The 21,205-nt window shown below is 53.5% G+C and overlaps 2 protein-coding genes across 5 annotated transcripts; one reads left to right on the top strand and one right to left on the bottom strand.

Moving 5' to 3' along the window:
• Positions 1 to 5,049: 5,049 nt before the first annotated feature.
• Positions 5,050 to 7,492, bottom strand: Krtcap2 (keratinocyte associated protein 2). Its single transcript, XM_026405048.2, is given in 6 exon segments — positions 5,050 to 5,206; positions 5,411 to 5,477; positions 6,739 to 6,802; positions 6,936 to 7,090; positions 7,409 to 7,454; positions 7,457 to 7,492. Coding segments are annotated over 6 exon segments (489 nt in total). The 3' UTR covers positions 5,050 to 5,085.
• Positions 7,493 to 8,174: 682 nt separating this feature from the next.
• Trim46 (tripartite motif containing 46) lies at positions 8,175 to 19,585 on the top strand. 4 transcript variants are annotated; one of them, XM_026405017.2, is made up of 10 exons: positions 8,175 to 8,237; positions 9,593 to 9,854; positions 10,097 to 10,440; positions 11,083 to 11,226; positions 11,339 to 11,434; positions 13,782 to 14,035; positions 14,287 to 14,408; positions 15,332 to 15,634; positions 17,221 to 17,518; positions 19,119 to 19,585. In XM_026405017.2, the coding sequence occupies exons 1-10, from the start codon at positions 8,175 to 8,177 to the stop codon at positions 19,510 to 19,512; spliced, it is 2,280 nt and encodes a 759-aa protein (XP_026260802.1). In that variant the 3' UTR covers positions 19,513 to 19,585. The 4 variants fall into 4 exon arrangements, with proteins under 4 accessions (XP_026260802.1, XP_077647543.1, XP_077647542.1 ...); XM_077791416.1 differs by lacking the exon at positions 8,175 to 8,237 and adding an exon at positions 8,825 to 8,848; XM_077791417.1 differs by lacking the exon at positions 17,221 to 17,518 and having other exon boundaries at positions 19,119 to 19,251.
• Positions 19,586 to 21,205: the final 1,620 nt, after the last annotated feature.

The raw sequence follows: 21,205 nt of genomic DNA, 5'->3' as shown, positions 1-21,205 counted from the left end.
TGAGAATTCTGCAAGTTGGAGCTGAGGAAAGGTAAAAGCTGAGTTTCAGCAAAGAGCTCCAAGTGTAACCTGGTGCGCTGTCTCGTTTCAAGAAATAGCTCTTCCCACGGTGCCACGTGCTGTCTAGATACCTGAAACTGGCTGAATCATAAATGGGTGGGAGATGGAGTTCAGTGCAGAGTGCTTGCCCAGCATGCACAAAGCCCTGGATTCAATCCCTAGTAAGACAAAAAACAAAAGTCTTGGACCGGATAGAGCTGAGTGGTAGGAAGCTTTCCTATAATTCAGGAGGTTGAGGGCATCCAGCTGTTTCAAGGAATTTCTAGGGTTGTGTAATGACACCCCCAGGGGGCCCCACCCCTTTAAAACCCTTGAGACAGCCTGTGGTCAGTCTTCAGGGAAAGTCTTGACCCAGAAAAGGGAGAATCTAGAGGGTTTTTTCCTATAGGATCCAGTGTGGGCAGGAATTCTGCCCTTTAGTCTCCCAGACACTGTAGCCTCTGCCTCAAATGGAAAAGGGACCGTCCCCTGCCCTTCTCCTCCAGTTATTTGAGATGAGAGGTCTCAGAGACCGACCGGCTCCTCACATTACAGGAGTACCATTTGGCTCAAGACTTGTCACACAGGGCCTCAATTTTATACTTCTGGTGTTATCGCCAAGTGCAGTTTCAATCACACTGTTACTCTAGAGAACAGAGAGAAAGGGGCTTGCTGTAAAACTGACCTAGGTATTGAACCCAGCAGGGTCACTATACTGTTAGGCTACATCCCCAGCCCTTTTCATTTAATTCCTCTTTTATTTTATTTATATTTTGAGATGGAACCTAGCTTACAGCATGCTAGGCAAGTGCTCTGCTAAGTTGCCCAGGTTGGCCTGAAACTTGTGATCCTCCTGCCTTAGCCTCCTGATTCACCGGGATTATAGGCATGTGACACGACACTGGGCTTGACTTAATCTTCATTGTAGAATTTTTAAATATATTCAAAAAGAGAAAGAACAGTACAGTGAATCTGAGATGACTATTTTCATAGGCCTTTAAACAATAAAATGGAATGTGCAGTTTCTGTGATGGGAAACTTCCTATAAATCCTGTAATAATCTTGTGGATAGCACGATTATATTGTAACATTGTGTTAAAAGGTGTTAATGTGGGGCTAGGGTTGTGGCTTCAGTAGAAGAGTTTTTGCCTCACACTTGTGAGGCCCTGGGTTCCATCCTCAGAACCATATAAAAATAAAAATATTAAAGATATTGTTTCCATCTGAAAAAAAAAAAAAGTGTTAATTTGGGCTGAGGATGTTTCTCAGTGTAGAGAATTTGGCCAGTATGAACCAGGGCCTGAGTTCAATCCCTAGCATCACACACACACAGTGTGTTAATTTCTCCAATGCACACGTGCTTGTTTTCCTTTTTAAGTGTATCTGGAACCTCCAAAGGTAGTAGGACCTGGACTTCTCCAGCTTGCAAAGGACCTGCCTGACAAGAAGCAGTTGCTAAGATTTTTGAGACCCGTGGGCCCAGGAGTTTCCCACCCTGCTGTGCTGCAGAGGTTGGGGTGGACAGGGCTGCCTCTGGGAGCCCAGGGAAAGCTCCAGGCAGTAGCCATTCTTACACTGGTTTGCTCTAGACCCTCAGCTCCAGGTGATGGGGGTGGCTGATTCCAGGCCACCTGGGGGGCTTTTCTCTCTGCCTCTGCAGGAATTCAACTATACAGCATTTACAGTGCAGTTGGCTCCCTGGGAGGGATGGATTGGGAGCATAATCTTGGCCCTGCCTCCCCAGGCTCCAACCCAGGAACCTTTAGTTGGCTGGGAGGCCAAGAAAAGTATTTGAAGGGAGCAATTAAGCACCCTCGAAGCGCCTGCTCCAGGGTTCCGACCATTGTTTATTTAGGAGGCAGTCCTGTTAGTGACCCTAAGTCCAGGAGGACTGTGCCTGGGGCAGGCCAGCCCGGAGGTTCCCCTGGGGCAGGGCCTCTGGCCTGCCATTCTTTCAGGATTCCCACAGCGCCCAGGCTCCCCCACTCCCAGTCTCACAATGAGCTTTAGTGCGCATTTCAACTGAAACTTTTCCCTTTGTATCTCTCTGTGTCTCTCAGCCTCTCTGTCTCTACTGGTCTCTGGTTCTCTGTTGTTTCCCAACATCCTTCCTGAGCCCCTGGGGAGCAGAGTTGGGGGGCCGGGCAGTGGGAACAGGACAGCGTCCTGTTCTCACCAAGGACAATAAGGGCCGGAAAGGGCTGGAGCCAAGGTCTGATGCAGTCTCCCCCTCCCTGCCTGCCCTGGGCGCCCCAGTCCCCGCCCAGAGCCACTGGCATGACCTAAATGTCAGGCACCCTGCATACTAGTGCCAGTCCTGGGAAATTCAGCCCTACCAGGGTCGGAGAGCCTGCTTGCCCTGGGTCTCACCTTCCCATTGCCCTCCTGGAGGGTGGCATCACCTTCTGACCCAAGGACCGACTCCTGGGACACTCAGACAGGCTTCCATTCTCCAGCATGGACACCCCCCTCCCGCCTGCATTATTTACTCCAGTTTCCCAAGCTAGTAGCGGGTGCTGACGGGTGTTGTGGCCACGTGCGAGGGAGGAGGAGGAAACATCTGGTTTCCCTCTGTCCTCCAGGGGCAGGAATGCCACACTCTCCCTCAGGTCTACTGCCTCCAGGGTGGAGCAGAACCCCCGGGGACCAAGGGCCAAGAGGTTAGACCTTTACTCTCTCACCTGGCTCTCCAGATGTCCTGGTGTCCTCAGGCCCCCTTACTTAATGATAGTGATTAGGCGGTTATGATGCCCCTGCCAGGGTTAATTGGCAGGTCAGGTGTAAGCAGCCTGCAACTAGGCACCACAGAGATAGGCTGGGTGGAGAGCTGCATTGGCGCCGACCTGCCTTGTAAATGCACCCATTCCCCAAGGAAGGGGGTCATTATTCCTGGGCCACATGCTACCCTGGTCCTACAGATTCCTTGGCACTGCCTCCTGGCCCCTGCTCTCTGGGTCCTCTTTTTTTGTGTGGCGGGGGGTTACTGGGGATTGAACTCTGGGAACTCGACCACTGAGCCACATCCCAGCCCAATTTTGTATTTAACTTAGACACAGGGTCTCACTGAGTTGCTTTACACCTCGTTGTTGTTGAGGCTGGCTCTGAACTCCTGATCCTCCTATCTCAGCCTCCCAAGCCACTGGGATTACAGGCCTGTGCCACCGCGCCCAGCACTTTGGGTCCTTCTTATCCTCCCCTATCCACAGAGGATATTGGCTGTCAGGCCCCACCCAATCCATCCCAGAGTTATGTCTACCTGGACTGGGACCTGGCCCTCTGTCCGCTGCTCCCACTCCAGGTGAGGAGAAATTCAGTTTGACAGTAAGACCTAGAACCGATCCAACCTCCTCATGAGCCCAGGGCCCATTCTGGGGAATACCCCTCCTCCCTCAGAGGCTCCTATGGATCACAACCCTTCCCACTCCTCACATCAGTGGGGGAGATGCAGCCTAGAACTGCCATCCTCTCAGGGAGGCTGCTCTCCACTGAGCTGTGTGTGTGTGTGTGTGGTGCTGGGGATTGAACCCAGGGCCTTGTGCATGTGAGGCAAGCACTCTACCAACTGAGTTATCCCCAGCCCTCTCCACTGAACTCTACCTCTACTCCCAGCCGAGGGATAGAACAAAAGACTTCATGATTGCCTTCCAGCCAGGCACAATGGCAAACACCTGTAATCCCAGAGGCTCAGGAGGCTGAGGCAGGAGGATCATGAGTTGTAAGCCAGCCTCAGCAATTTAGCAAGGACAGAAGAAACTCAGTGAGACCCTGTTTCTAAATAAAATTTAAAAAAGGGTTGGGGATGTGGGTCAGTGGTAAAGCACCCCTGGATTCAATCCCTGGTAACCAGCCCCCTACACACCTAAAAAAAAAGAAGTTTCCTTCCACAGCAAGACCTCAGCACTCTCATCCCTGGTTCCTCAGGGAAAACTTGCTGGGGAGGGTGTTGCTGGTCTCCAGAAGATAAACCCACAGTGCCCTCTGTCGGCATCTTGGGGAAACTGCTTAGCATTCCCTCCTGGGCAGGGCATAAAAGGCAAGAAGGTTCTGGGGCTCAGCACACAAATGGGAGTGGGGCAGGGCAAGGTGGCCTAAATCTTTGACCAGAATCCTTTACTTCCTTCTTCATCTTCACTGGGATTTCTTTCCTAACTTAGGTACCTCCCATGTGCAGAATACTGTTCTGGAAGGGTGGAAGGGTAAGTTCTTTTATTTAACCAACTCACCAATCTTCTGCCCAGTTTCAGGCATGTGGCAAATACAAAGCTGATCAAGACAGGTGTGCGCTGAAAGCCCACACCATCCAGTAGAGACACCCAAGTACCCTAAAGGTTAGGCACTCTGGACAGATTCACTCCTCATGACAGAGCAGGCAGGGCAGGACCTGAGCAGTCCCTGGCCTCATTCCATCAGAGGTTGCTTGGGGTGGAGAGCTGGAGTAACAAAGCCCCACAGGGAACCCCACTACAGCACTGGCTTGAAGGGCTTTTCTCTAACTCTTCTGTTCCAAGATCTATTCCAGTTCTGACAGACAGGGCTTCCTTCACTGCAGCCTCTTACCAAAGGTCACCATTGTGGATCATTCATACACTTTTCCATAATGAGACTCTCACAAGTAAAAGCCACTCCAGTATCTACCAAAGCGCCCAACCTGACAGTACTCAATAAATATTTGGCAAAAATGAAGGCTAAAGCTGAATGCAGTGGCACACACCTGTAATCCCAGCTACTCGGGCAGCTGAGGCAGAAAGAACGCAAACTTGAAGCTGGCCTGGATTACTTAGTGATATCTTGTCTCAAAATAAAATTTTAAAAGGGCCTGGGCTGAAGCTCAGTGGTATAGTGCTTCTCTTGCATGCATGAGACTCCGTGTTCGATTTCAGTACAGCAAAAAAGAAAAGGGGGGAAAGTTTCCCCATCCACAAGGTCTCAAGAGTAGGCACCCATCTGTCTTAACATTTACATACCCAGCAGGCATTGTTAGAGGAGGCCCACAACATAGCACAGCTCACAGAGCTACAAAGAATCAACTTTATTAGACATTTGTGGTTAGTTTCTCTTCTTGCCCTTGCCGGTGACTTTGGCTGGTGTGAGGACTGGAGCTGTGGCCTGGTACAGAGTAGAGGAGATCTTGTTGATGTAGTACAGACCAACCATGGAGAAGATGAAGCTACAGCAGAGTAGAGACAGAAAGACCACAGCATCACTGGGCATGCTACCAGCCTACTGCCAGGGCAGAGTCTAGCTTCAGGGAAAGAATCCAAGTTCAGGACTGGGAAACTGGGAAAACTAAAGGAGGGAACACAGAGGGAGAGCTACATGGGGCGGGGGAAGCCAGGGTGATATACCCCTTACCCAGCTGTCAGGCACATACCAGGTGGTGACACAGACTCGGTGGATGAGGCCAGATGCAAAGAGAGCCAAAAGGAGGCAGAGGAGGACTAAGGAGACAAGAAGGGACAAAAAGAGTCAGGTGGTAGTCACAACGGAAATACCAGGCATTTGTCCACAAAGCCTAGAAATCAGAGGCCCCCTGAGTCTTGGGAAACCTGCTTGGAAGGGCGTAGCATGATGACAGTAGGAGGACTTCTAAGGGTCTTCACAATGCTTAGAACACTAGCTCTGCCCCAAGCCCACTTAACTTCCTAGCTTGCCTCAGCCTGAAGAGCAAGACTTGGTCCCATTTAGGAAGGGGGTTAAGGCCTTTCCAACAGGTGCCAGCTAATGAGAATCAATTTGTTAAGCTGGCTGACTAGTGATGGAAGTTGAGGGACTTGCTCCCCCTGGACACAAGTTGGAAGACTGATTGTCTGGATACAGTCGTTTATTGGAGCAGGAAAGGACCTTAAGACATATGGAATAGGACAAGAGAGAAGGTGGGAGGGCAGAAAGCAATGGCAAACAGGCCCATGTGCCCAGCCAGGGAGGGCTGGGAAGCCAAAGAGGAACAAGAATCTTGCCCCCCAACAATGGTTCCTTTCAGAAATAAATGAAAATGGTACACATGGGATCAAAATGTAACAGAGAGAAGTCCTGGGACTTGGAAGGAGCTCTGGAAGCCTGCAACAGGGGTAGGTAGAGAGAGCAAGAACTAGAGGGGGCCAAGAAATGAGGGCAACAATGACAGATCTGTCTTATCAGATGGAGACTTCACATGAAGTTGCATCTGCTGTGAATTTCTGAACATGTGGCATTCCTTAGGTGATCTGGCCTTAATGCCTAATTTGCTTTATGAACTTAATTCCCCATAAGTAATCAAATCATCAATTCTAAATTACAGGAACAAGTAAGGATTATTCCAAACAGAAAATAATCTGAGTTATCCCTTCTGCCATAAAAATTTAGTGTATGTAATACTTAGGCTCCTCACAAATTCCCTCAGTAGAACTCACTAATTTGGGGTCATTTTCACATCAGAACCCCTCTGAACTTGGTCCTGCTTCCTCTTCTGGATGAATGCCAAACATCAGCCCACACTTGTCTGTGCGGGCCTGAAACCTTCCCTGGAACTGGTCCTGGCTTCCAGAGTCCTTCTCTTCCAGCTGAATTCAATGTCATGAGCTAAATTAGACGCTGAATCCAAAAGTATCTTCAGAGAGTTGAGTGAACTTCTTTCTTCTTAACCACCTTTACCTTCTAAGCACTTAGAAATTCGGTGTCATGTCTGGGGAGGGTCAGAGAGGAGAGGACTCAGACACTTACTCTCAGGGAAGATCTTTGCTTGGAATCCTTTGCCAAAGACCAGATTCTCCAGATTATTGAAGGCCTGCGTTGAGTTAAGGAGAAGGGAATACAACAGGGGCAGAACTGGGTGGTGACCAGGGAAGGGCACAAGTCTACGTGGCCCTCCACCCTTCCAGCCCCTAAACGCTCCTCCCCTTCCAGCGCAGGCAGGATACTGTGAGAGAGAAGACGAAAAGGCCGGAGCCCAGCAGGCCCCCCTGGATGGTGAGCCACTCGGTGGAGGCCAGCTGGCGGCTGTACATCTGCATCCCTGCGAAGAGCAGCAGGGACAGGAGAGAGGACAGAGCCAGCGAGGTGCCGGTACCCACCACTGGAAGGGATGAGGGAAGGGACCGAGTCAGGCTCCGCCCCCCTCCAGGAGTCACGGGCACCTTGGGTCGGTCCGGAGCTCGGTAGGCCGACGACTTCCCGGCACCCAGGGCTGCAGCCGCACTCCCAGCCCCCCTCGTCCCGCAGCGAGCCCCAGGAACTCCTCAACCCAGGACGGCCGACCCCTCCGGTCCCGTGGAAATGCCCGCTCCCTAGAACCCGGAGCACGTCAGCTTTGACCCGAAAGGACTTGGAAAGCCGGCCCGCCCAAACTCGGACCCCCACTAGCCAGGCCGGGGGATCCCGTCGGTCCTGTTACCCATCATGCCCCTGCAGTGGGTCGGATCCGAGCCTCCGGCCAAGAAAGAGGAGAGCCGAACTGGGCGCGGTTAGTTGTGCGCATGCGTCAGCGCCGCAAGCGGACTGGCTTCACCCCACCTCTTCCTCTTTCTCCCTCTCGGCGCTAGCACGCAGCGCCCTCTTCTGACAAGGAGGAAACAATGCGTCTAGGAGCATCCTCGGCCACCGCCCTGGTCCACAGCCTTCCCCTGTACCCAGTAGGTCCGCCGCCTCTCAGTACAAGCTGCACTTACGTCTTCAAGTCATTGGGCACATGGCCTCTCTCCTGTAGGCCATCAGTGTCTTCTCTGCCATTCATTTATGTCACCTCTAGTGCTTGTTCCTAAACCTACCTGCCACGCTTACTGCCTCAACATCTCCTGTGGGCTCTAGCCCAACCCAAACTGAAGCGCTCCCAACCTGGAGCTCATCTTTCTCTAAAACTAGCCTCTTGCTTTACTATGAGGAAAAATAAGAGCTAATGAAGAATTCTAACATAAGACATGCAAATACCATTCCATGTTACCCAACCCCCCTGAACGCCCTTCCAAAACCACGTGGGGAGAACTATTTCCCACCCACCCCCCCACCCCGACGGGCGCCGTTCAAGGCCGGTCCCTGGAGCATGCGCAGTGACACCTCACCCCCACCCCTCCCCACACCCCCACCGGGCTCCTGCATTAAGCCCGGGGTTCGCAGCCGCAGCCGGGATCAGGCACCCGGGGGCGGGCGGGCACGGTAGGGCCATGGCTGAGGGTGAGGATTTGCAGACCTTCACTTCCATCATGGATGCACTGGTTCGCATCAGTGTGAGTTAAGGTGGGGTCGAGGTGAAGGGAGGGGGGCATAGAGGGGTCCGGGATAAGCCAGAACCTGGAACAGGTGGGAATCCAGGGAGATGCTGGGGTGTTGGCAGGGGGCTAAGGGATGGCAGAAAAGACTGGGAGGGTCGGGATGTAGGTATGAGGGTAATCCCGACAGCCAGGAGGTGAGTGCCGTGGAGGCGCGGGTTTGCTGGGACATAAGCAACGAGGAGCTGCCCGGACGCAGCGGGTGGGCTGGGGTAGCCGCCAGCAGTGCACCAGGACTGGGGCTTCAGGGGGGAAGGACTAACCTATGAGAAGGGGGCATGTGTGAGCTTGGATATTTTCCAAGAAAACTGAGGACACGTAGGGAATGATGAAGGAGCTGCTCCAGGGTGCATCTCCCAATTTGAACCCCTCCCTGAGACCCCACCCCATCGCACCCCACTCAGGGCTGCGCCGAGCCTGCGGTTGTCATGGCAACCCGTGCCCGGCTCTCCCAGGGGCGGTGCCAACCCTGCTCCCCCCCACCACTTCCTTCCCCCTCCCTCCCTGTCCCTCCCTCCTTTGTGTCAGCTGCGCCCCTGACCGGGATGGCTGCGAAGAGAGGGACCAAGGTGAGGCGTGGGGGGTGGGGCATAGCTTGAGGACCCCCCGCCACCAAAAGGGGGAGGGATACTTCCGGTGGGGAGGGGGCGAGTAGGCGGGGCGCTTGACCCCCCATCCTTAGCTTGGGGAAGGGGTTGAGGGCCGACCTGGTTGCGCTGCAGGAAGCGCTGAAAGTCCAAAGGGTAGGGGGCCAAGAGGAAGGGGTTGGTCTTGGGAGACTAGAGAAGATAGATGGAGAAGTGAAGGATGAAGGATGGAAGCTGGGGTGGCCGCAGGCCTGAGCCGCGGCAGGAGGATGGAGACCAGGCAGTGCCTGGCTGGCGGGGAGGAGTCACGCGTGTGGAGGGGGTGCTAGAGAAGGGGGCGGGGGTCCGCATCGAGCTGCAGAATGGGCGGTGCCCTTGATATATATGCCGGGGGTGGGGGCAGGTAGCCCAGAGATGGAGGGATGGAGACAGGTGAGCTCCTGGGCCTCTGCAGCCCAAGTGATGGTTGTGGGGGTTGAAGCTGGGGAGGCAGGAGTTCCAACTATCCCTTCTCTGTGGAGTCTTAGCTATACGGGAGGGAAACAGGCAAGGCACAGAGGGCTGGGAAGCAGCGTGAACCAGGCCAAGGCAGGTCCTGGGCAAAAGCCATAGGTAGCTAGTCTTGCCTCTTCTTGAGACTGCTGGGAATCTCTAAAGGCAGCTGAGGGCCTGCTCAGATATGCCCAACTATCCGAGCTCTGATCTCGCCTTCTGGTCCCTCCACAGACAAGCATGAAGAACATGGAGAAAGAACTGCTGTGCCCAGTGTGTCAAGAGATGTACAAGCAGCCACTGGTGCTGCCCTGTACCCACAACGTGTGCCAGGCCTGTGCTCGGGAGGTGTTGGGCCAGCAGGGCTACATAGGCCATGGTGGGGACCCGATCTCGGAGCCCACATCTCCTGCCTCCACCCCTTCTACCCGCAGCCCCCGCCTCTCCCGCAGAACTCTCCCCAAGCCAGATCGCTTGGACCGGCTGCTTAAATCAGGTGGGGCTGGGGCCTGTGGGACGGGGGTGGGAATGTAGAGCCATCCATCAGGAAGATGGAAGGGGTTCATCACTGGTCAGGGCTGCCTGTCTGTATTTACAGGGGTGTAGATGTTGCTTATTTGAGCTCTAGTGAGAACAGAGCTCTGGCGCAATAAAAATCTAATTTTTAAAAATTGAACAGACTTCACCCACCCCCAGTCAGCTGTAACTTACCTCCTCTACCTCCGGGTCCATCTACAGGCTTTGGGACATACCCCGGGCGGAAGAGAGGTGCTTTGCACCCCCAGGTGATCATGTTCCCATGCCCGACCTGCCAGGGTGACGTGGAGCTGGGGGAGCGGGGCCTGGCGGGGCTTTTCCGGAACCTGACCCTAGAGCGTGTGGTGGAGCGGTACCGCCAGAGTGTGAGCGTAGGAGGCGCCATCCTGTGCCAGTTGTGCAAGCCCCCACCACTAGAGGCCACCAAGGGCTGCACAGAGTGTCGTGCCACCTTCTGCAATGAGTGCTTCAAGCTCTTCCACCCCTGGGGCACCCAGAAGGCCCAGCATGAGCCCACCCTGCCCACCCTCTCCTTCCGCCCCAAGGTGAGCCAACCCTTGCAGGGCTGGGGAGGGAGGGACAGGGTGGTGCTGAATGGATGGGGTGCCTGGCATTGTGGGCTTCCAAAATGAGGTGGGCAGGGGCTTACCACTCCCAAGTTCCTTTCTCTGTAATAAAGTCATGTGAGAAAGCACTCTGCTGCATGGAGATGAGAATATGTGCCTTACAATATCCACACTGGCAGGGTTGTTAGTAGGATCACAGGAGATAATCGTTGTTCAGTACAAAGTGCTGTTTATATATTTTGTTCACTCACTGAACAAATATTTATTGAGCACCTAGGAGCATGATGCTATTCTAGGCATTGGGGTACAGCAGTGAACAAGATGGACAAAGTTAATTACGAACCACAAGCCTTAGATAAATTATCACCATTATTATGGTTATTACCACACATCCCAAACCATAGGTGAAAGGAGCAATGCTGGTGAAAAGGCATTGCCTGGACTGCAGGAAAGGTCTGTGATGTCAGTGTGCACCACCAGATGGCACTGTGGAGCACCACCCACTGATCCTTCCCCTCTCATCTGACCAGCGGAGGTGGGGGCGCCCAGCTGGTCTAGTGATGGGTCAGAACCTTTACAGGCACCCTTGGCTGACTAGCTCATTGCCCTTTGTATTTCTAGGGCCTGATGTGCCCAGACCACAAGGAAGAGGTGACCCACTACTGCAAGACATGTCAACGGCTGGTATGCCAACTCTGCCGGGTGCGTCGCACCCACAGCGGGCACAAGATCACACCAGTGCTCAGCGCTTACCAGGCCCTCAAGGTGAGGACCCCTCCTCACCCAACCCCAGTGCCAACTTGCACCCACATACCTCCTCCTAACTGCTGGCTTCTGCTGAGCCAGACATGATGCCCACCTCCTTCTTCCCCCTCAGGACAAGCTGACCAAGAGCCTGACATACATCCTGGGAAACCAGGACACAGTACAGACCCAGATCTGTGAGCTGGAGGAGACCGTCAGGCACACTGAGGTGAGGGAGGGCATGGGCGTGGGTCTTGGGCCCTACCCGGGAGTGGGAAGGAGAGGGGAATGTGGGTGGGCCTGCCCCCATCACCTCTCTGCCAGCTCAGGAAGTCTGTGAGGGGTACCTGTGCATGACATGGTTCTGGTTAAACTTGGTTGGCAGGAACCCTAGTGTCCCAGGGGAGGCTGTCCCTGGGACTGACTCTAGTGAGGTTGGTAAGCTGTTGCTGAGGATGAGAGTCCAGATGTCCTCGGCCTCACTCTCCTACTGAGGATCGAACACTTGCCTGGAGCTCAGTGAGGTTATGGCTCTGATCTTGTGCCAGACTGGATCAGCTGAGACGGGGGGATAGGCAATGAAGTTGGCATAGCTGCCAGCGGACATTAATTAGTGTGGTCCAAGTGGACATTAGTGTGGTCATGGTCTCTCTTATTTGAATGAATCCTTAAGGGATTGGGATTATGACGGAATTAAGGAAAAATATCTCAAACTGGTATATTGATTATTTCAAGTTGAAATTGTTTGAGGAACTGAATTGCAGAAAGGGCCATTTGGGCCAGGTGTGGTAGCTGATACCTGTAATCCCAGCAACTCAGGAGGCTGAGGCAGGAGGATTCCAAGTTCAAGCCCAATCTCAGCGATTTAGTGAAGCCCTTTCTCAAATTATAAAAAAGGGGGGGACTGGGGGTGCAGCTCAATGGTAGTGTGCTCCTGGGTTCAATCCCAGTACCACCACCAAAAAAAAAAAAAAAAAAAAAGGTCCATTTGGCCTGTATTTCCCTACACATTACCAGCCATAAATATTCTTTTGGAAGGAATGTGCTTCAGGTGCCAAGACCTGAAAATAGCCTCAATCGCCACAGACTAGTAATTGGGGCTACAACGAACCTGAATAAACAAACTATTTGAAGTAACCCTTATCTTCCACTCGATTCTACCCCACTTCTCCACTTATCTCTTAGCAACAGCCGTAGGATTTACTACCTCAATCCAGATATTTATTTGTTCTATCATTCTTTACAAATATACTGGTCTGTGACTGGGGGTAAATCTCAGTGGTAGAATATGTGCATTGCATATGCAAGGCCCCAGGTTCAATCCCCAGTACCCAAAATAAAAAAGAAAATGTTCTTTTTTAAATAAAAGTTTAAGAGCATCAGGCTTAGGTGATTTCTTTGGGGTTCACTGTTTTGTAAAGATCCCCAAGTACATGTAAAATTAATAAAACTCTCCAGGCACAGTGCAGTGGCACTTGCCTGTAATCCCAGCTACAAAGGAGGCTGAGGCAGGAGGAAGTTCCAGTCCAGTTTTGGCAATTTATCAAACCCTATCTCAAAATAAAAAGGACCATACCTCTGTGGTAGAGTACCCCTGGGTTCAACCCCCAGCACCACAAAAATAAATTTAAATTAATAAAACTTTTATGCTGGCTTGGCATGGTGGTGCACACCTGTAATCCCAGCAACTCGGGAGGCTAAAGCAGAAGGATCTCTCATTCAAAGCCAGCCTCAGCAAAAGCGAGGCCCCAAGCAACTCAATGAGACCTTGTCTCTAAATAAAATAATAATAACTAAAAAGGGGGTGGCTGGGGATGTGGATCAATGGTTAAGTGCCCTGGGGTTCAATCCCAGATTAAAGGGGAAAAAAAAAACTTTTTTGCTTTAGCCAATCATGGTGGCTCACACCTGTAATCCCAGCAACTCAGGAGGCTGAGGCAGAAGGAGCACAATTTCAAAGCCATCCTCAGCAACTTAGCAAGGCTCTGTCTCAAGATAAAAAATAAAAAGGGCTGGGTTTGTAGCTCAGTGGTAAAGTGCCCAGTACCAAAAATAAAACAAAACAAAATACAACCTTTATGCCTTTTTCCTTTATCAATTGAGTTCAACAAAAAAGGAGGAAGTAGATCTCTCTCTACCCTATAGTTATGATGTGGTCATCCAGGAAGGTTAGCACAAACCTTCAAAAGTTGAACCCAATGCCGGGTGCTGTGGCGCATGCCTGGAATCCCAGCTGCTGGGGAGGCTGAGGCAGGAGGATCACAGGTTCAAAGTCAGCCTTAGCAAAAGAAGGCACTAAGCAATTCAGTGAGATCCTGTCTCTAAATAGGGTTTGGGATATGACTCAGCAGTTGAGAGCCCCTGAGTTCAATCCCCTGTACCAAAAAAAAAAAAAAAAAAAAAAAAGTTGAGCCCATTTGAGGATACAGGCCTTGGCAACCGTGAGTCTGGCCCTATTAAGTTGTGTGGGTAGGATTCCCCCAGATCCCCTGTGATCCTAGTGGTGCTGTGGTCCCAGGAGGCTGCAACAGGAAGATAGTAAGTCATGCGTCCTTTGGGTGTTGCTCCCTGGGCAGGTGAGTGGTCAGCAGGCGAAGGAGGAGGTGTCACAGCTGGTACGGGGGCTGGGGGCTGTGCTGGAGGAGAAGCGGGCATCGCTGCTTCAGGCCATTGAAGAATGTCAGCAGGAGCGGCTGACCCGTCTCAGTGCCCAGCTCCAGGAGCACCGGAGCCTGCTGGACGGCTCAGGCCTGGTGGGCTATGCCCAGGAAGTGCTTAAGGAGACAGACCAGCCTTGCTTTGTACAAGCAGCCAAACAGCTGCACAACAGGTACCGAGGGGCACGGCCCAGGGCCCAGGCTTCTGGGAGGCAGGGGCCTTTGGGGGTAGCGACCTTTTAGACAGTGTCTAGAGTCCTCACCAGGCGGAGAGCTGGCACCTGGAGGGTTTTCATTAGGCCAAACTGAGGCCCGCGTGTTCCAAGGGGTGAGGCCAAGGTTCTCAGGGGCAGGCAAGGCAAAATCAAGGGGAAGGGCGGCTGCCCAGACGGCAGTGCCTGATCCCTTCCTGCCCCCATCCCAGAATTGCCAGAGCCACTGAGGCCCTGCAGACGTTCCGACCAGCTGCCAGCTCCTCCTTTCGCCATTGCCAGCTGGATGTGGGGCGTGAGATGAAGCTGCTGACGGAGCTCAGCTTTCTGCGAGGTAAGGAGGTGGCCAGGCCCTTGCCCAACCAGAGCCTTCCTCCCCTCCTCCCCAGCAGCGGGCCCGGGGGGCAGTGCCCACCGGGGAGCTCCCCGGCCTCCCACCCAGCCCACCTGCCACACCGTCCTACCGCGCTCAGCGCTGCTTCTCCCTCTCTTTGTTTGTAGGCTGTGGCCACCGCGGACTCTGCTCCGGAGCACCCCAGGCAAGTCAGCGGCCCTGCCCCGGGGGCCCTGCCCCCCGCCGGGCCCCCAAACCGGCCCCTCCCGTGCTCCCAGCAGCTCAGCCCCCCACTCAGTGCTTTCTTCTTTCTGCTCTCCCCGACCTCCTGGTCCTCCCACTTGGCCAGTGCGGTCTCTTTTGAGCCTTCTTTAGGCCCTGGCCCTTCTCATCTTTTGTCCTGGGACCCCTATTCTCTTCCCCTTGACCCCCACTCCCTGCCCTGCTGGCTGGCTTGCTTTCCCTCTGTCACCTCCTGTTTCTGTCTTGCCGACGGTGGCACCTCCGCCCCAATCCTGCTTCCCCTCTCTGCCGCTCAGGGCCCTTTTGCCTGGGTTCCCTTGGCCTTTGTCTGCCCCCTGGGGCTCCTCTTAATTCCCAGACGGTCTAAGCCGAAAGGAGCCCCCGGAGCTTCTCTGGTCTGACACCCTTAAGTGTCCCAGGAGGAAGCTGAGGCTCAGGAAGGGAAATTGACTCACCTGTAGTCCAGGCCTCCTGACTCCTGCCCAGTGCTCTCCCACCTCTTCTTCCTTGGGCCCTGACCTGTCCACCTGTGCCCAGTGCCCAGATGGGCTCTCTCCTCCGTTCCCTCACCCACACTCACCCCCCCGGCTCCCGCTGCTCTCCCTTTTCCTGCCTGCCCTGCCCTTCATGCCAGGCCAGTGACCAGGCCCCGACTGACCCCCCGCTGTCTCTTCCCACAGTGCCCGAGGCACCCGTCATTGACACCCAGCGCACCTTTGCCTATGACCAGATCTTCCTGTGCTGGCGGCTGCCCCCCCACTCACCACCTGCCTGGCACTACACGGTCGAGTTCCGTCGCACTGATGTGCCTGCCCAGCCGGGCCCCGCCCGCTGGCAGCGAAGGGAGGAGGTGAGGGGCACCAGTGCTCTCCTGGAGAACCCCGACACCGGCTCTGTGTACGTGCTGCGTGTCCGGGGCTGCAACAAAGCCGGGTACGGCGAGTACAGCGAAGACGTACACCTGCACACGCCCCCGGCACCTGGTAAGTGACAGGCGGTGGCAGGAGTGGCAGACACAGACATCTGTGCAAGGGGCCTGGGGATGCCAGGCTTGGGTCCTCCACTGGTTCCAGGTGGACACTGTAGAGACAGTGTCATTTTTTTTTATGGGGGTTGGGATACTGGGAATGGAACCCAGGGACATTTTACCACTGAGCAACATTCCCACCCTTTATTTTATTTTATTTATTTATTGTGGTGCTGGGGACTGAACCCAGGGCCTTGTGCATGCCAGGCAGGCCCTCTACCAACTGAGCTATACCCCAGCTCCCAGTCCTTATAATTTTTTTTTTTTTTTTTTAATTTGAGGGGCTGGGATTGTGGCTCAGCCATAAAGCACTTGCCTAGCATGAGTGAGACGCTGGGTTCAATCCTCAGCACCACATAAAAAAAATTAAAATAAAGATATTGGCCCCAGCTACAACTAAAAATATATATATATATAATTGAGGGGCTGGGGATGTGGCTCAAGCGGTAGTGCGCTTGCCTGGCATGCGCAGGGTGCTGGGTTCGATCCTCAGCACCACATAAAAATAAAATAAAGATGTTGTGTCCACTGAAAACTAAGAAATAAATTATAAAAAAAAAATTGAGACAGAGTCTTGCAAAGTTGTCCAGGCTGGCCTCAAACTTGTGATCCTCCTGCCTCATAAACTGAGATTAAAGGCAGCTTAGAGGGATGGTTTAATACTGTTGGTCGTGTGCATTCATGTATTCTAATTCCAGATCTAACTCTTGCTGTGTGCCTTTCAACAAGTTTTTCACCCTCTCTGAACTTCAGAGTCCTGTTCTACAGGGGACAGTAATACTGCCAGGCATGATAGTGCGTGTCTATAATTGCAGCAATATGAGAGGCTGAGGGAGGAGGATCATAAATTTGAGGTCAGCCTGGTCAACTTAGCAAAATCCTGTCTCAAAATGGAGAAAAGAAAAAAAAAAAAAGGAATTACAAGAGCTGAGGCTATAGTTCAGTGGTATCCTGGGTTCAATCCCAGTCCCCCACAGAATAACAACAACAATAATGATGCTTCATCGAGTTGTGGGAGAATTTGACTGTTCTGAGGTGACACTGGTGAAGACAGCACAGTTTCTGGCTCATAGTTCAATGAATGTCAGGAAAGTGACTCTAGAAAACAGTTTGCCTGCTGGGACCTGGGCATGATAGGGGACACTCACCTCCAAAGCAAAGGCAGAGAGGGAGGCTTGGGTACAGAGGCAGGTGTGAGCCCCGACTGTCCCGAGGGCCTGCCACGGGGCGGAGGTTGGAGGAGGCCTTGTGAGTCGGTCAGGTCTGGGGCTCTGGTTCTTGTTCACTAGTCACCAGTGAAACTTCCTGGAGCCCGGTTCCACTTGGAATGTCCCTTTCGTTTTCTCTTATGAGCCTCATTTCAGTTCCCCAGGTCTGTTCTCCTGAGTTTCCCTACCTTTTCTTGGTAACTGCACACCCTGAGAGGTTGTTCCCTGTTCTGAAATCTCCCAGTGTCTTGTGCTCACATCTCCCTGTCCCCAGGGCCAGCGTTTGTTTGTTCCTGAATTCTTCCTTCTGTCTCAACCCTCCTCCCTGTTCCAGTTCTGCACTTCTTCCTCGATGGCCGCTGGGGTGCGAGCCGCGAGCGGCTGGCTATCAGCAAGGACCAGCGAGCAGTGCGGAGCGTCCCCGGGCTGCCCCTGCTGCTGGCTGCTGAGCGGCTGCTGACTGGCTGTCACCTGAGTGTGGATGTGGTCCTGGGCGATGTAGCTGTGACCCAGGGCCGCAGCTACTGGGCCTGTGCCGTAGACCCTGCCTCCTACCTGGTCAAGGTGGGCGTCGGGCTGGAGAGCAAGCTTCAGGAAAGCTTCCAGGGTGCCCCGGATGTGATCAGCCCCAGGTCTGGCCCCTCTGGAGGGAACGGGGACCCTGGGTGGGAGCCAGGGACAGGGCAGAGGTAGCAAGTGCAGTACCCAGAATTGCCGTGATGGGGCTGGGAAGGAAGCAGCGGGAACAGAGGAGCCAGGCTGGGAGGCTGTGGGTTCAGCACAAGGGTCTTTGAGGATTGGTTTTCAGGGTGTGTGGCTGGGGAAGGGGACGAGGGAAGGGAAAGCCATTATCACTTGCTTCTGTCTGTCATTCAAGACCAGTACCCCACATCTCCACATCCTCATGTCCTTTCTAGCGCCCTATTTTCTCCATGAAACTTTTTCCCTCCAGAACTTCCTTCACCCCCATCTTTTCTCAATTCTTTCCTTAAACATCTCATTTCTACAAGCCTTTTCCCTCCCCCATCTTTTTTTTTTTTTTTTTATACCAGGGATTGAACTCAGGGGCACTTAACCACTGAGCCACATTCCTAGCCCTTTTAATGTTTTATTTTGAGACAAGGTTCTCATTAAGCTGCTTAGGGCCTTGCTACCTTGCTGAGGTTGGATTTGAACTCATGATCTTCTTGTCTCAGTCTCCCACGCCACTGGGATTACAGGCATGCACCACTGCACCCAGCCATACCTTCCCCCATCTTAATCACTAACCCCTCAAACTTTCTAACTCTCAAAACCCTCTTCCCAGCCAGGCACAGTAGCACATGCCTGTAATCCCAGCGACTTGAGAGGCTAAAAGAGGAGAATCACAAATTCATGGCCAACCTCAGCAATTTAGCAAGACCTTAAGCAATTTAGCAAGACCCTGTCTCAAAATGAAAAATAAAAAAGGACTGGAGATATAGCTTAGTGTTAAAAGCACCCTGGGTTAATCCCAAGTACCAGCATGATTTCCTGAACACCATTTTTCTCAACATCTTTCTATCTTGATAAGCACCACATTGGTGTGGGGAGTACTAGGAATTTAACTCAGAGGCACTCTTATCTCTGAGCTGTACACCCAGCCCCCTTTTTATTTCTTATTTTCTTTATTCGGTATCAGGGGATTGAATCCAGGGATGCTTTACCACATCTCCAGCCCTTTTTATTTTTAATTTTGAGACAGGGTATCTCTAAGTTGCTGAGGGCCTTGCTAAGTTACTGCAGTTGGTTTCGAACTTGCGATTCTCCTGCTTCAGCCTCCTGAGCCCCTGGGATTACAGGCATGCACCATTACACCCAGCTCTTTTTCACTTTTTAAAAATTTGAAATAGGGAGTCTTGTTAAGTTGCTGAGGCTGGCCTCAAATTTGTAATCCTCAGCCTCTAGAGTCACTGGGTTACAGGCATGTGCGACTATATCCAGCTGCCATATTTCTTTAGTGTGCTGTGCAAATACTTACCTTCCCTTTTCTCCAACATCTCTCGTCAATGTGCTTTCCTTTCGATAACCCTTTCCCACCAAACCAAGCCCCCAACCCTATACTCTGAACCCTGTCTCTTCGATCCAAAGTCAATTTGTTCCACCTCCCACTCCCAGCATTCCATCCTCCCAACATCTCATCCTCCTGGTCTCCCGTGCCTGGCTCCCTTATTCCACCCCCAACATTCTCCTACCCAACTCCCCCTTCCGCAGGTATGACCCGGACAGCGGGCATGACAGCGGTGCAGAGGATGCCACCGTGGAGGCGTTACCACCCTTTGCTTTCCTAACCATCGGCATGGGCAAGATCCTGCTGGGGTCTGGAGCAAGTTCAAATGCAGGGCTGACAGGGAGGGATGGCCCGGCTGCCAGCTGCACAGTGCCCCTGCCACCCCGCCTGGGTATCTGTTTGGACTATGAGCGGGGTCGAGTCTCTTTCCTGGATGCTGTGTCCTTCCGGGGGCTCCTCGAGTGCCCCCTGGACTGCTCAGGGCCCGTGTGCCCTGCCTTCTGCTTCATAGGGGGTGGTGCGGTACAGCTGCAGGAGCCTGTGGGCACCAAGCCGGAGAGGAAAGTCACCATTGGAGGCTTCGCCAAGCTAGACTGATCCTTTCCGACGGCTCTGTCCACCTGGAGTCTCACTGGGCCCTGGCTTCCCCGAGCCTCCCACACTGGGTTGTTTCCCCAGCAACATCTCCCCCAACTCTTCCTGACATGTGGTCCTGCCCCTCCCCTTCTGTCTGTGTCTTCCCAGGGCTTTCTCTTGACCAAGGAGCTCTCCTCAGCTCACCTCTCTGGATGCCCCCATTCTCTCCATTGCCTGTTGGTTAGCCCCAGCCCCCATGCCCACCAAGCCTCCGCCCCTTGCCTTGCCCTCGGCATCTTACCCAAATCATGGAGAGAGCCCCTTCCTCACCCCTGTCTTGTGCCAAGGCTGACTGGGAGGGAGGGCGCCTGGAATACTGGGCATGATCCCCAGCTCTGCCCTTCACCTTGACAAACTCCTTGCCCCGTTGATGCTGAACTACATACAGCCTTGGGGCAGAAAGGCTTTTGGTCTCCCGAGTGGGGATGGGACCCTATCATCCTGCTTTATTTGGATCTCCCCTACCCCCCAGCCGCATGCCCCTTCCCTCCCTCTTTTCCCGCTTGCATGCTTTACCTGTCCTGTATCCATGCCAACATGCCAAGTCTCCCTTGGGGACCCAACTGAGGCTGGATGTTCCTGCTGGGTTGGGCCAGGCAAGGCGTCTGGTGCTTGCTGCTGCCTCCCTGCAGTGGGCACTGCTAGACCTGTGCCAAACAACAGCTGTAACTTTCATGGTTTATAACAATAAACTGTGACGCCAGGCACATTTCTGCCTTCCCTGAGCGTGACCATTCCTCTTGGTTTCTGTGCAGTGAATGGGGGTGGAAGGGTTCCAAGGTGCTTTGTTATTGGTCAGGGTAGGGTGCTTGAGGGAAGGAGATACCCAAGCCAGGTACTCCCAGCCTCCTGCCACACCTGTACTAGGCCCAGGCCCCAGCTTACCATAGCTGCCAGGAGGCACAGCACCCTGGCTGCTGCATCAGGTCCTAGACCGGGCACCTGGACAGCCACACTGGGCCCCGGGGGAATGTGGTTCAGGGCCCGGGCATCGTGCCTGGGCCTAAAAGGGTCACGGAACCAGAATCCACTTCCCCATTCCCAGGGTGCCTGGGATCCCACCCTAGGGTTAGCAGTGGGTGTGGCGTTGAGGGGCCAGGGTGGGGGCAGGGTCTGGCGCCAGCTGCCGGATCTGACCCAGCCCCCACTTATCACAGTGGTGTTGACTCTGCGCTGTTATCACTGCCCAAGGATTTGCTTCACACCCAGGCAACTAAGAATAGAGCTGCCTGGGGGCACAGTGCCAGCAGGAGAGGAGGGTGGCCAGCCCAGTGAAACCCAGGCTGGAGGAGAGGGGACAGCCATCCACTGGCTGAGCCACGTGCTGACGGAGCCGAGTCATCCCGGCCCACCGGAGCAGGCCTAGGAGGTTTCATTTCCTTCTTCCTCCTGTGCCACCAGGAATGGAGGAGAGGTGACTCTTGAGTTCTCCAGCAGGTCACCCTGTGCCCCAGTATCACCTCTTTCCCCACATCTGCTTCTCAAACCCTGCTCCTTACCTCCTTTCCATCTCCAACCTCCCAAAGTCCCTTCCAGGGTTCCTCACGGACACATTCTAATGGACCCTCCTATCCACCAGTTGCAGATTGAAAGACCACAAGTTGGCAACATTTTATTGTGATGAGGCCACATTTTATTCAGTCATGTTGGGGTT

The sequence above is a fragment of the Urocitellus parryii genome, chromosome 11, assembly GCF_045843805.1.
Source record: "Urocitellus parryii isolate mUroPar1 chromosome 11, mUroPar1.hap1, whole genome shotgun sequence".
NCBI classification, from domain to species: domain Eukaryota; kingdom Metazoa; phylum Chordata; class Mammalia; order Rodentia; family Sciuridae; genus Urocitellus; species Urocitellus parryii.
This window is presented reverse-complemented; position numbering and strand designations above follow the sequence as displayed.

Bases quoted from the DNA above. Each gene is read 5' to 3' on its own strand.
- Trim46 (XM_026405017.2), top strand. From the start codon at position 8,175: ATGGCTGAGGGTGAGGATTTGCAGACCTTCACTTCCATCATGGATGCA. The intron at 11,227-11,338 runs GTGAGGACCCCT...CTTCCCCCTCAG, and splicing joins GCGCTTACCAGGCCCTCAAG to GACAAGCTGACCAAGAGCCT. The intron at 11,435-13,781 runs GTGAGGGAGGGC...CTCCCTGGGCAG, and splicing joins AGACCGTCAGGCACACTGAG to GTGAGTGGTCAGCAGGCGAA.